This window comes from Saccopteryx leptura, chromosome 3, assembly GCF_036850995.1.
Source record: "Saccopteryx leptura isolate mSacLep1 chromosome 3, mSacLep1_pri_phased_curated, whole genome shotgun sequence".
NCBI lineage: Eukaryota > Metazoa > Chordata > Mammalia > Chiroptera > Emballonuridae > Saccopteryx > Saccopteryx leptura.
In genome coordinates this window covers 77091437-77104350 of record NC_089505.1, presented here as the reverse complement: position 1 = coordinate 77104350, position 12914 = coordinate 77091437, and the positions used below count along the sequence as shown (strand labels likewise).

Here is a 12914-nt window from a genome sequence, read left to right as displayed (position 1 = left end):
GTTGGTTTCTTTGGGTTTCTCCTTAATGGAGTTCTCTGTGCTTCCTGAACATGTGAAATGTTTTCCTGCCTTAATTGGGGGAAGTTTTCCACTATAATATGTTTGAACAAAGTCTCTATCCCTTGTTCTTTCACTTCTTCTTCAGGAACTGCTATGATGTGGATGTTATTTCTCTTCATGTTGTCACAGAGCTCTCTTAGAGTTTCCTCAGACTTTTTGAGTCTCTTTTCTTTTTTCTGCTCTGCTTCCGTGCCTTTATTTATTGTGTCCTCTAATTCACTGATTCGATTCTCTGCTTCATCCATCCTGCTTTTAATTCCTTCCATTGTATTCTTTATTTCAGATATTGTATTTGTCATTTCTGACTGATTCTTTTTTATTATTTCAATGTCCTTTTTTATATTTGTTATCTCTTTATTTTGGTTTTCATAGTGGCCATCTGTGGTTGTTCTGATATCTTTGAGCATCCTAACAATCGTTATTTTAAACTCTGCATCTGGTAATTTGGTTATGTCTGATTCACTTAGGTCCTTTTCTGGGGATTTCTCTTGGTTTATTTGTGTTGTATTTCTCTGCCTCCGCATTTTCTCTTCACGGGAGTGGCTGTGATCACGTGCTCGGGTGCACAAGCATTGGTGGCCTTGGCCTTTGCCCCGCCCCCATGTGTGATGTTATTCTCGGTCCTGAGGGCACTGGCGAGCACCTTTGCTCAGCTGCAGGTCTCTGCCTGTTTCTGGGCTTTTGCCCTGCCCTTGCAGGAGGAGCCCACTGGAGGAACGGCTGCTAGCCTTGGCTCTACCGCCGGGCAGGACTGCGTTCCCAAGCTCAACTCAGTAGCGGAACTCCGCTTCTACTGGGCTTTTGGCTCCACCCCCTGCGGGAGGAGCCAGCTACCAAGTCAGACCGCAAGCCTGGGTTGCACGGGCGGGGCAAGGCTGTGCTCCTCTGCCCTGGCTCAGGGGCTGGTCTCCACCCTTACGGGGGTTCCTGCCCTTTTCCCCGCAGGCTGGATTACAGGCTGCCAGCAGCTGAGTTTGACCGCTTTTGCACGCCCCCTTCTCCCCAGCCGGGCAAGATTGAGCTCACACCTGAGCCCAGTGGTGGCCAGCTGGCTTCCACCCCTGCCAGCAGAACCGCGCTTTTGTCTCCCGCTGCCGCCCGCCCTCTGGCAAGCCCTCAGCCGCGTGGGTGGGGGCGTTGCAGCTCGGACCCTAAGACTCACTACTGTAGACCCAAAAGCTCCCTCCTTCTATGCGACTCTGCTCTGAATGCCGTGGGGGAGCTTGTTTGGCTGCTCTCCTGCTTCCCTGTGCTGGTATTGCTGTTTCCGGGAGAAATATTCACTTCCGCTTTGGGGAGTGACTCGTCCCAGGGGTTAGGAAGCCTATCTCCCAAAATGCTTCTCCCTGTGCCTCCTAGATTACACTCTCTTCCTGTTACTCTGGTCCTCTCCTCTCTCCCCCCGTCCCCAGGAGCCCCAGGTGGGTGGTTATGAGAGAGATGTTCTGCGCGGTCCCTTTAAGAAGGATCCTGGGTCTGAGAAATAAGACTCTTTCTCAAAAACAGTATCCTGACTTGTTTCCAGCTAAATACTGTCCTTATGCCTCTTCTGGGCTCCGGGGCTACAGGCTGGGGCTTTGTTCCTGGGGCTCAGGACCCTTTCCCCTCTGCTAAACTCACTTCCCGCCACGCGAGTCTCTCCCTGCTGCCGTTCGCTCAGGTGAGCTGGGCATCCCTCTCCACGTTTCCCCGTTTCCGCTTTTCCTACCAGTCTCTGTGTGGCTTCTTCAGTGTTCCTTGGTTGAAGAGTCCTCTTAGTTTAGTCCAAAGTTGGTTTTTCCAGATGATAGTTCATAAATTTAGTTTGTAATCCACTTTGGTTCTGGGAGGTAGATGTTGGTATGTCCGCCTACTCCAGTGCCATCTTGTCTCCGTAATTTAATTTCTTTAGCTTTTCAGCTATTATAGTCTGATTCTGAATCCTCATGGCCTGCAGCTCGTCAGATAAAGTCTGATATTGATATAGGTTGAGCAGTAACTGTTAAAAGGAGAGAAGTGTGGCCTGACCTGTGGTGGCACAGTGGATAAAACCTGGGAACACTGAGGTCACCAGGTCAAAACCCTGGGCTTGCCTGGTCAAGGCACATATGGGAGTTGATGCTTCCTGCTCCTCCCCCTTTTCTCTCTCTCTCCTCTCTAAAATGAATAAATAATAAATAAATTTATTTTTTTTAAAAAGGAGAGAAGCTTGAAGCTTTACATCAATTGGTACAAACTCAATTAGAATTAGAACATATAGAAGAATCACGAAGTCCTTAGAATTCTCCAGTCTTTGTAATAATGAAAAAATACTAATTTTCTTTGGATTTTAAGCTATGATCCTCTCAGCAATTATTTTGTTTCTTTCTTACTCTTTGCCTGGAAACTGAGGCAGGGGACATGTGTTGGACTTTGTTATAGAAAATATCTCAGCCTGGCCAGGCGGTAGCGCAGTGGATACAGCATCAAACTGGGATGCGGAGGACCCAGGTTTGAGACCCCTGAGGTCACCAGCTTGAGTGTGGGCTCATCTGGTTTGAGCAAGACTCACCAGCTTGGACCCAAGGTCGCTGGCTTGAGCAAGGGGTTACTCGGTCAGCTGTAGCCCCACGGTCAAGGCACATATGAGAAAGCAATCAATGAACAACTAAGGTGTCACAACGAAGAGCTAATGATTGATGCTTCTCATCTCTCTCCATTCCTGTCTGTCTGTCCCTATCTATCCCTCTCTCTGACTCTCTCTCTGTCTCTGAAAAAAAAAATCCTAGCGCCTGCCAAGAAAATTTTCTTGGGGAAATTTTGTTTAGTCCCATCCATCATCAGTCCCTCTGTCAGAAAATGCCCTGATTAAAACCAGGCAGGCATCTTTCTAGTCTGATTGTGCTATGAAATCCTGGGTTTCTCTCTGGTTTATCTGATTTGTCTAAATCTAGTTTATGTTTAGTTTTTGATGTTGTCTAAAATGTAATTTTTAAGGCCTGAATTAAGTTCTTGCATGCAAAAATTGGAAATGCCAGCTCTTATATTGAAAAAATAGTTTCATCCATGTATTTTTTGTTTTAAAATTAGAAATTGTATGGAGCACTCATTTAAATTTAAATAGAATATGGATCCTTAAGACTTCCTAATTTGGTTAATGCATTGTAAGGTGTATTCAAAGTTTAAAGTCAAATAATAATTCAAGTATTAAGATTAATAAAATTGGCTGACCAGGCGGTGGCGCCGTGGATAGAGCATCGGACTGGGATGCTGAGGACCCAGGTTCGAGACCCCGAGATTGCCAGCTTGAGCATGGGCTCATCTGGTTTGAGCAAAAGCTCACCAGCATGGACCCAAGGTCGCTGGCTCGAGCAAGGGGTTATTCCGTCTGCTGAAGGCCCGCGGTCAAGGCACATATGAAAAAGCAATCAGGCCCTGGCCGGTTGGCTCAGTGGTAGAGTTTCGGCCTGGAGTGCAGGAGTCCTGGGTTCGATTCCAGGCCAGGGCACACAGGAGAAGCGCCCTGCTTCTCCACCCTTTCCCCTTCCTTCCTCTCTGTCTCTCTCTTCCCCTTCTGCAGCCAAGGCTCCATTGGAGCAAGATTGGCCCGGGTGCTGAGGATGGCTCTATGGCCTCTGCCTCAGGTGCTAGAATGGCTCTGGTTGCATCAGAGCAACGCCCCAGATGGGCAGAGCATCACCCCCTGGTGGGCATGCCGGGTGGATCCCGGTAGGGTGCAATCGGGAGTCTGTCTGACTGCCTCCCCATTTCCAGCTTCAGAAAAATACAAAATAAAAAAAAAAAGCAATCAATGAACAACTAAGGTGTCACAACAAAAAACTGATGATTGATGCTTCTCGTCTCTCTTCATTCTGTCTGTCTGTCCCTATCTATCCCTCTCTCTGACTCTCTCTCTGTCCTTGTAAAAAAAAAATCAAAATTATATGTTATGTTTATATTTCTACGCTGAAAATTGTCTTGTTTGTGTGTAAAGATATGCTCAGATCTGTAAAACAAAGGAATTAAGTAAAATTCAGTCATTTTAAGAATTTATCTCAAGCTACTTCAGGCAGCTGGCTACTTGTCAGGCCACATCCTATAAAAGGGGGGGAGCCCTGAGGAAATTGGGAATTTAGCCTCTGATGAGGAAAAACTTTTATCTTTTACACAATTAAAGAAGTAACCTTTTAAATTACAGTCTAAACTTTTTAACAAAGAGTTTTTTATACTCACTATGACCGAATTTCTGTCAAAACTCGTAAAGAGTTAAAAATGGCTTGCTCCCAGTATAGAACGAACTGTCCTTATATGCAGGAACTGCTATCCTCCTTCATGGAGTCTGAATGTTTTATCTCAAAAATTTTAGAAATGTTAGCTCAGACTGTTCTTTGAAAAGCAAAATAGTTACAATTTATGACAGTAGGAGGATCAGGCTTGCATTCAATCTAATCAGAATGCTAATGCTAACCTTCCTGTTAATACTACACAAGATGATCTTTTTAGACAAAGACAGTTTACTAATTTACAAAAATATGTTACTTAAACAAAAGGGAAAAGAAGGAAGGAGACTATCCCCTAAACTTATGTTATATAAAGCTTTATTTACCTTAAATTTTTTAAGTACAGAAGATAATTTAACTGCTGCAGACAAACATTGAAAAAAAATAATAGTTCTAAAATTAATCAACCTGTGCATTATAAAAATGAGTTGGATCTATAGGTACCTGGTATAGTACAACATTGGGGAAGAGGGTTTGCTTGTGTCATTATAGAACCTGGTGAAGTCCTTTGGATTCCTGCTCTCAGAATTAAACTAACAACATAAATAAAAGAAATAGATTCTTTCCATATTTGCCCATTGCCAAGATGGAAGAAATGAATTTTGCAAGAACCTTAAAGGTGCCGCTGCTTGGTATTGAAAAGACTAAAATACCAAGTTGGGGTAAAGCTGACCCTAGAGGGTAAGAAAAGTGCTACAAGCTACTAGAAAAGAACAAAATTCTACTAACCTGTTTATAGCAATGATTGCTTTGGTTACAATTCCGGCAAGTAGAGCTGAAAATTTTAGTTACTGGGCATATGTCCCTAATCCTCCATTAAGTAGGGCTATTCATTGGGAAGATAGTGCCGTTCCTATTTTTGTTAATGACTCTAATTGGCTCCAGGACCTTTTGATGATAGAGGTCCCTTAGCACCTTCAGAAGAAGGCACCAAATTAGAAAATTACACAACGGGAGTTGAGGGATTACCTATATGTATAGGACATGAGCCCCATTGTTTAAAAATAGAAGCTCAAGTTTGGCTCTCTATTGTAAAAAATAATAGTAAAGGAGAAGGAAAGAAATGTTTGCTATTGTTACAAGGATATGGATTTAAAGGTAATACATCTGTACATGATCCGGAACCTCCACCTGATGCACCACCCTGTCAAACTGCAATTGTTAGTCAGCTAAGTGAATGGGTACATTGGAAAAATTGCAGAGGAGAAACTGCTCCGGTTTTACTTAATATTTCTTTTGGAAACGTCATAGATTGGAGCCCTCATGGATCTGCCCGAGTAAAAGGTCAGGGTGCTGATCTAATGTGGCATAAGAACAATAGTTCAATTACTGCTGATGGTCAAGGTAATCATACTATCATATAGCATAGAGGAGGGATGTCACCTCAAGCTCCTCATATAAAATATGGTCCTATACAGTATCATTTGTGGAAAATAGCCACGGCACTTAAACCTATGTCATAGTGGAAAGGAAAAATCTGGAAAGATTATCCTTCTAATCATATTATGTTAATCTTTAAGAAGAATGAGACACATTTCATACCTGACCTGTGGTGGCACAGTGGGTAAAGTGTAGACCTGGAACACTGAGGTTGCTGGTTCAAAACCCTGGGCTTGCCTGATCAGGGTACATATGGAAATTGATTCTTCCTGCTCCTCCCTCCATTCCCTCTCTCGCTCTCTTTCACTCTAGCTACTTTCTAAATTGAGTAAATAAAGAACTAAACAAAACAACTATGCTGCTCCACCCAGAGCATCTCTCCAAGTTTGAGGGGGACAGTGCAGTTGATGTCCTTTCTTAAAAATCAAGCCATCTAAGGCCCTGGCCGGTTGGCTCAGCAGTAGAACGTCGGCCTGGCGTGCGGGGGACCCGGGTTCGATTTCCGGCCAGGGCACACAGGAGAAGCGCCCATTTGCTTCTCCACCCCCCCCTCCCCCCTCCTTCCTCTCTGTCTCTCTCTTCCCCTCCCGCAGCCAGGGCTCCATTGGAGCAAAGATGGCCCGGGCGCTGGGGATGGCTCCTTGGCCTCTGCCCCAGGTGCTAGAGTGGCTCTGGTCGTGGCAGAGCGACGCCCCAGAGGGGCAGAGCATCACCCCCTGGAGGGCAGAGCTTCGCCCCTGGTGGGCGTGCCGGGTGGATCCTGGTCGGGTGCATGCGGGAGTCTGACTGTCTCTCCCCGTTTCCAGCTTCAGAAAAATACAAAAAAAAAAAAAAAAAAATCAAGCCATCTAATAGGACCCCAGAGGAGAATCGTTTAGCTTCAATAAGCATGCAGATCCCTTGGGGATGAGGGCTCCACTTGAAGGTGTGGTTCTGCAGGGCTGCAGTGGGGCCCAGGATATGGCATCTTTATCTAGGTCCCTGTGGTGCCTGCATTGCTCTTTCAGAGCTGTTTTCAGCAGCACTGGCTGACAGTTAACAGACACAGCACACCTCACACTTCTGGATACCATGAGGGCTGTTTCACCCTTTCAGTCATTAATTCAAAAAATCACATGAAAATAAGAAAAAGCTGAGTATTTGATGAACTCAAGACTCAAGGCAAGGTTTTGCCTGACCTGCGGTGGTGCAGTGGATAAAGCGTCAACCTGGAATACTGAGGTCGCCGGTTTGAAAACCTGGGCTTGCCTGGTCAAGGCACATATGGAAGTTGAGGCTTCCTGCACCTCCTGTCCCCCCTTCTCTCTTTCTCTTCTCTCTGAAATAAGTAAAAAAATAAATAATCAAGTTCTAACTGCTAAGGTCAAACATACTTACCAAGTGCACAATGAAATAGCCTAACATAGTTTACTCAATACCAATGGCACTTTCAACATATGATAGACACTAGAAAGGATGAAGGACTAGGAATTTAAACTTGACACAATATATTTAAAAAGAAAACAATATGGAATCATTTTAATATAATATCTAAAATCAAAGATTTAAAAAGTTCAGACTGCCTCATATTTGGCAAAGAATTATAAGCTCTGGTTATGGTCTTGGCAAGTTGGCTCAGCAGAAGAGCATCGGCCCAGTGTGTGGAATTCCTGGGTTCAATTCCGAGTAAGGGTACACAGGCTAAGCGACCATTTCCTCCATTCGTCCCCTTGTCCACTCTGTCTTTCTCTTCCCCTCCTATAGCCACAGCTTTCTTGGAGAAAGGTGGCCCCAGGCACTGAGGATGGCTCCATGGCCTCACCTCAGATGCTAAAATAACTCAACTTATGAGCAACAGCCCCAGATGTGCAGAGCATCACCTCCTAGTAGGCTTGCCAGGTAGATCCCAATGGGAGTACATGAAATAGTGTCTTTCTGCCTCCCTGCTTCTCACTTCAGGGAGGAAAAAAAATACAATCATAAGATTTGGTTATGAGATATCACCTGATAGAGTTGCAGGCGGGGGCCATGACCTGCTTCTCTCTTAAGTAGATAAACTGACATTAAAAAACTGGACATTCCAGATCACTACTCCCAGGCATCCAGATTGACTCACCCAGATGTGGAAGGTCCCCTAGCTTACTTAAGGTCAATCTCTTTTCCCACACTCGAATCCTCTATTTAACCCTGTTAGAGAACCGGTTGCTGACCTGTGTGTTAGAAGTCAGCCTGGCAGCCTGACCAGGCGGTGGCACAGTAGATCGAGCGTCGGAGTGGGATGTGGAATACCCAGGTTCAAGACCCCGGGCTCGCCAGCTTGAGTGCTGGCTCATCTGGTTTGAGCAGGGCTCACCAGCTTGGACAGAAGGTCTCAGGCTTGAGCAAGGGGTTACACCAGGGGTCCCCAAACTACGGCCCCTGAGGCCATTTATCTGCCGCCCCGCCCCCCCATCGCACTTCCAGAAGGGGCACTTCTTTCACTGGTGGTCAGTGAGAGGAGCACATTGACCATCTCACTAGCCAAAAGCAAGCCCATAGTTTCCATTGAAATACTGGTCAGTTTGTTGATTTAAATTTATTTGTTCTTTATTTTAAATATAGTATTTGTTCCCATTTTTTGTGTTTTTTTTTTTACTTTAAAATAAGATATGTGCAGTGTGTATAGGGATTTGTTCATAGTTTTTTTTTTATACTCTGGCCCTCCAACGGTCTGAGGGACAGTGAACTGGCCCCTTGTGTAAAAAGTTTGGGGACCCCTGGGTTACAGGGTCTGGTGTAGCCCCTCCATCAAGGCACATATGAGAAAGCAATCAATGAACTAAGTTGTCACAACAAAAAACTGATGATTGATGCTTCTGTCTATCCCTCTCTCTCTGTCTCTGTAAAAAAATAATAAAAAAAATAAAAAAACAAATAAAGAAGTCAGCCTGGCAAATGACCCCCTAATAAACTTTTTTTGCCTGAACTCAGGTGTCTTCCTTCTGTCGACTTTACATCACTAGTGCTAATTTTAAGATAACTACCGCAACAAAGACGATAGTCAACAGACTCATAGTTATCTCAACAGCTTTTTCTAAAAAGTGAATTAAATGTGAGATGTGTAATTAAAGTGGTAAATCCAATGGTTCTACAAAATTTTTTTTTTCTTCATCCCCATTTCTGCTCCCCAGCCCCCCCTCCCTGAGCGCCCTTCTCTCCGGGCCCCTCCCTCTCCTCGGGGTTTCTCCCTTCTTCCCCTCGCGCTCCTCTCCCCGGTTACTGTCACTCTCACCGTGGCGGTCCCGTCCCCCCTCCACCCCCGCACCCCCACGTTGCCGTCTCTTCATGGCCCCTCACTGACCTCTCCTCCCCTCCCGTGTCTCTCTCCGTCCCCTGACCCCTCCCAGCCCCGCTCTGCGCGTCCCCGGGGCCCCTTCGCTATCGCCGCTCCCACACAGCCTTCCCCGCTCGGTGCCAGGGGCTCTTCTGGGGACCCCGCGTTCTCGCCCCGAATCCCCGCCTGTGGAGAGTGTGCTCTTCTGGGCCCGGGCCTCTTATTAAATGGGGTGGGGTCTCAGGAGGGGGTCCGCAGGTCCCCAGGCCCAGGGCGGGGGCAGAGACCGGGCGGGGGGGAGGAGCGCACACTGTCCGTCTCCAGCGCCCGCCTCCGTCTCCCGCGACGTTAAACTGCGCAGGAGGGAGGAGGGCTGTCCCCTCAGGACCGAGGCAGAAAAGCCTGTGGCAGGGGGGGTCCTACCCGATGGCGGGGGGACACGGGCGGGGTGGCCTCAGAGTTTCCCCGGAAACGGACACAGAGCCCCCATTCGGCAGCGAAGCGGGCAGGCTCAGAACATCTCACCGGGACTGTGTAATCACCGCTGGGGGTTCGGGAACATGGCCCCCGGCGTCCGCAGTGACCCTCAGGCTCCCCTCGTGCAAGAATGGGGACGGGGAGGGTCTGGTTTAAACCAGAGAGACCCTTACAAGACACCGTGATACCTCGCTAGAGCCGCTTCCAGTTAAAAAGCAAGCTGCGCGTGCGCAGTGCCTCTAAATCCCGACAGGTAAAACCGCAGGCTGAGCGCGGCAATCAGTGGGCGGGGCCTTAATACTGACAAGTCGGGAGTGGAGAGAGCAGGAAAATGGGAGGGGCCAAAACGGTAGTGCTCTGGGCTTTTTTCCTTCCCAGTTCCACACTGTTTGCAATTATTTTCTTAGTCATTGAATTTGACTAAGGTAATATTTAGTAAGGCTAAAATATCATTACTGATAAAATTTGTAAGATTTATTACCCCAGAGCTCAGTTGGTTAGAATGTCATTTTGATACAACTAAGTTGCAGTAACCCTAACAGGGCACACATAGGAAGCAAGCTATGAATGTATAAATGAGGGGAACACAAATCTATGTTTTCTGTCTCTCACCATCCCCACCTTGCCTTAATATCAATCAATAAAAACATTAAGAAACAACAGCTGACCAGATGATGGCACAGCGTATAGATCGACGGACTGAGACACGGAGGACATAGGTTTGAGACCCCAGGTCGCCAGCTTGAGCGCGGGCTCATCTGGTTTGATCAAGGTTCACCAGCTTGAGGCCAAGGTCGCTGGCTCGAGCAAGGGGTCACTCAGCCTGCTGTAGTCCCGGGTCAAGGCACATATGAGAAAGCTATCAATGAACAACTAAGCAGCCACAACGAAGAATTGATGTTTCTCAGCTGTCTCCCTTCCTGTCTGTCCCTATCCATCCCTCTCTCTGTCTCTGTCACAAAAATAAAAATAAAAATTGAAGAACATTTTGATGATGCCCCAAAGATTAAATGTTGGATAACAACACTGACATACACATTTCTTGTAAGATTTTCCATAGATAACCCTGATCAAGTTGCTCAATGGGTTAGAGCATCCTCTCAATATGCCAAGGTTGTGCATTTGAACCTGGGTCAGGGCTCTTACAAGAATCAACCAACAAATGTATAAGTAAATGGAACATGAAGTGGATTTCTGTCTCTTTGTCTCTCTCTTGAAACATAATAAAATTTTGTTTATATTCAAATAACATTGAAAATGAAGACTTTCCTTAAATGATGCCTAATTTTTTTTAGTACTGTATTGAAATCTAGATGAACTACATCACCTCATTCATTATATTTTATTATTTTCCCCAATGGGTATTCCGGATAGTGTGTGAAAATATTTCCTGCAGGAAGTCCTTCGAAACTGATTATAATATTTGTAGTGTTTCTCTAGTATAACTGTGATGTTTATTAATGAAGAATTGGCCTGATCTGTGGTGGAGCAGTGGATATAGCACTGACCTGGTAACGCTATGGTCGCCAGTTTGAAACCCTGAGCTTGCCTGTTCGAAACACATGAGAGTGGATGTTTCCTGCTCCTTCCATTCTCTCTCTCTAGTTCTTTGTCTCTCTTCTCTTTCTAAACTCAATAAATAAAATCTAGAGAACAATGAATTAATACTTTATCTTCATTGTAAAGGTTGGGTCTGATACTAGAAGCGATTCTGTCTGGTTGTGAAAACAAGCATTTTGACAGATTTGTAACTTGATTATATACTTATACATAATAGTTTTAATCTATATAGTTGATTCTTATAGGACATAATATAAATGTAATTCTATTCTCAAATCATTTCTTGCATTGGTTCCTAAATATACATTTACTTATTTTTTGTGACAGAGATGAAGAAACAGAGAGAAGGACTAGTAGGGACAGACAGGCAGAAATGGAGAGATGAGAAGCATCAGTTCTTCATTGTGGCTGCGTATTTGTTCAATAATTGCCTTTTCATATGTGCCTTGATTTGGGGACCACAGCAGAGTACATGACCCATTGCTCAAGCCAGCAACCACTGGGTCATGTGTATGATCACCCGCTCAATCTGGTGAACCCACCCTCAAGCCAGATGAACCTGTACTCAAGCTGGCGACCTCGGGATTTTGTACCTGGATCTTCCTAGTCCCATTTCAACTCTATAGCCACTGCGCCACCGCCTGATTAGGCCCTGTCTTTTTAAAACTATATATATTGGTAATAGGTTTGGGGATTTCTGGGATGCAGATTATGGAGGTCATACATTGCTTTGTAGTATTTCCATCATCCATGTTGGCATAAAAGACATTTCAGTGTGTACACTCGATAAAAGGCAGAAGCCAAAAGATGAACCAAAAACACAAGGCTAGTGAGTTTCAAAAGGAAAGTTTATTTTAAAAGCACCTCCTTGCAAATGGGTGGAGACCAGCAAAAGGTGTCACCCCAAGCTGTGGGAGGCAGCATTAGATATATCAGTTACAGCAGGCACTTGCTGGCATGGCGTACCCTACACCTAGACATGCTCTAATGTGCATATCAAGGTTTGGGGCCTGGTCACTGACTTGACAATGAGTTGGAGGGAAGAAACATAAGCTCTTTTTGATGTAGTACAGGTTAATGAGAGTGGTCCTTTTGGGTGTCCTTGAAAAATTCTGAAGACAGCCAACAGGTCAGGAATATCCTAGGAACAGCTGGGACCTTGCATTTCTGACCTGTGGTTGGGCTTTTACAAACAACTATTGTGAATTAAACTCCCCTAATCGTCAGGTTCCTCCTCAATGCAAGCTTTTCCTGACATTTCTGCAAAGGTAAACTTTTTGCTACATTTTAAAGTGAAGGCCAGAAAAGCAGGAAAAAAATAGCAAGCGAATTAACTACAACCTCACAGTAGAGGATGAGAGTGTTCTGTAAGTACAATTCATGATTGGATCCCTCAGTAAAGCACAATTCTCTGCACAGTAGGTTCCATTAAAAATAACATTTTCTCTCTTTATTTAATTATTATAATTTTTAGATTTTATTTATTTTAGAGACAGAAGAGAAAATGAGGAGAGGAGCAGGGAGCATCAACTCCCACATGTGCCTCGTCCAGGAAAGCCCAGGGTTCTGAATTGGTGACTTGAGCATTCCCAGATTCATACCTTATCCACTGTTCCACTGCAGGCACATTTTCTCTTTTTAAGACAATTTTTTAAATTTTATTTTAGAGAGGGGAGAGGAGAGAGAGAGAGAGAAGTAAAAAGAGGAAGAGCAGGAAGCATTAACTCACACATGTGCCGTGACTTGGAAAGCTGAGGGTTTCCACAGCTTCTCAGGTGGATGCTTTATCCACTGTGCCACCACAGGTCAGGGTGAGACTTTCTCTCTCCCTTCAGTCTGTCTTCTAATCGTAAGCGGGTCTGTTGTGGACAACATATGTATGGGCCTTGTTCTCGTATCCATTGGAC

General features: G+C 45.2%; 2 protein-coding genes across 5 annotated transcripts in view; one reads left to right on the top strand and one right to left on the bottom strand.

Annotated features, from left to right (window-relative positions):
• Positions 1 to 12914, top strand: part of LOC136399324 (zinc finger protein 420-like) — a 288584-nt gene that overhangs the window by 32686 nt on the left and 242984 nt on the right. The window lies entirely within an intron of this gene.
• The window catches only part of LOC136399358 (zinc finger protein 98-like), a 68298-nt gene that overhangs the window by 33395 nt on the left and 21989 nt on the right, over positions 1 to 12914 (bottom strand). The window contains exon 5 of one of the 4 annotated variants that reach the window (XM_066374447.1): positions 6509 to 6996. The exons of 2 other annotated variants lie outside the window; for them this stretch is intronic. In XM_066374447.1, the coding sequence (XP_066230544.1) occupies positions 6931 to 6996 (66 nt within the window). In that variant the 3' untranslated portion in view covers positions 6509 to 6930. Of the gene's footprint in view, positions 1 to 6508; positions 6997 to 11856 lie in introns of those variants that run through there. One more of the 4 variants, XM_066374443.1, reaches the window with a different exon arrangement.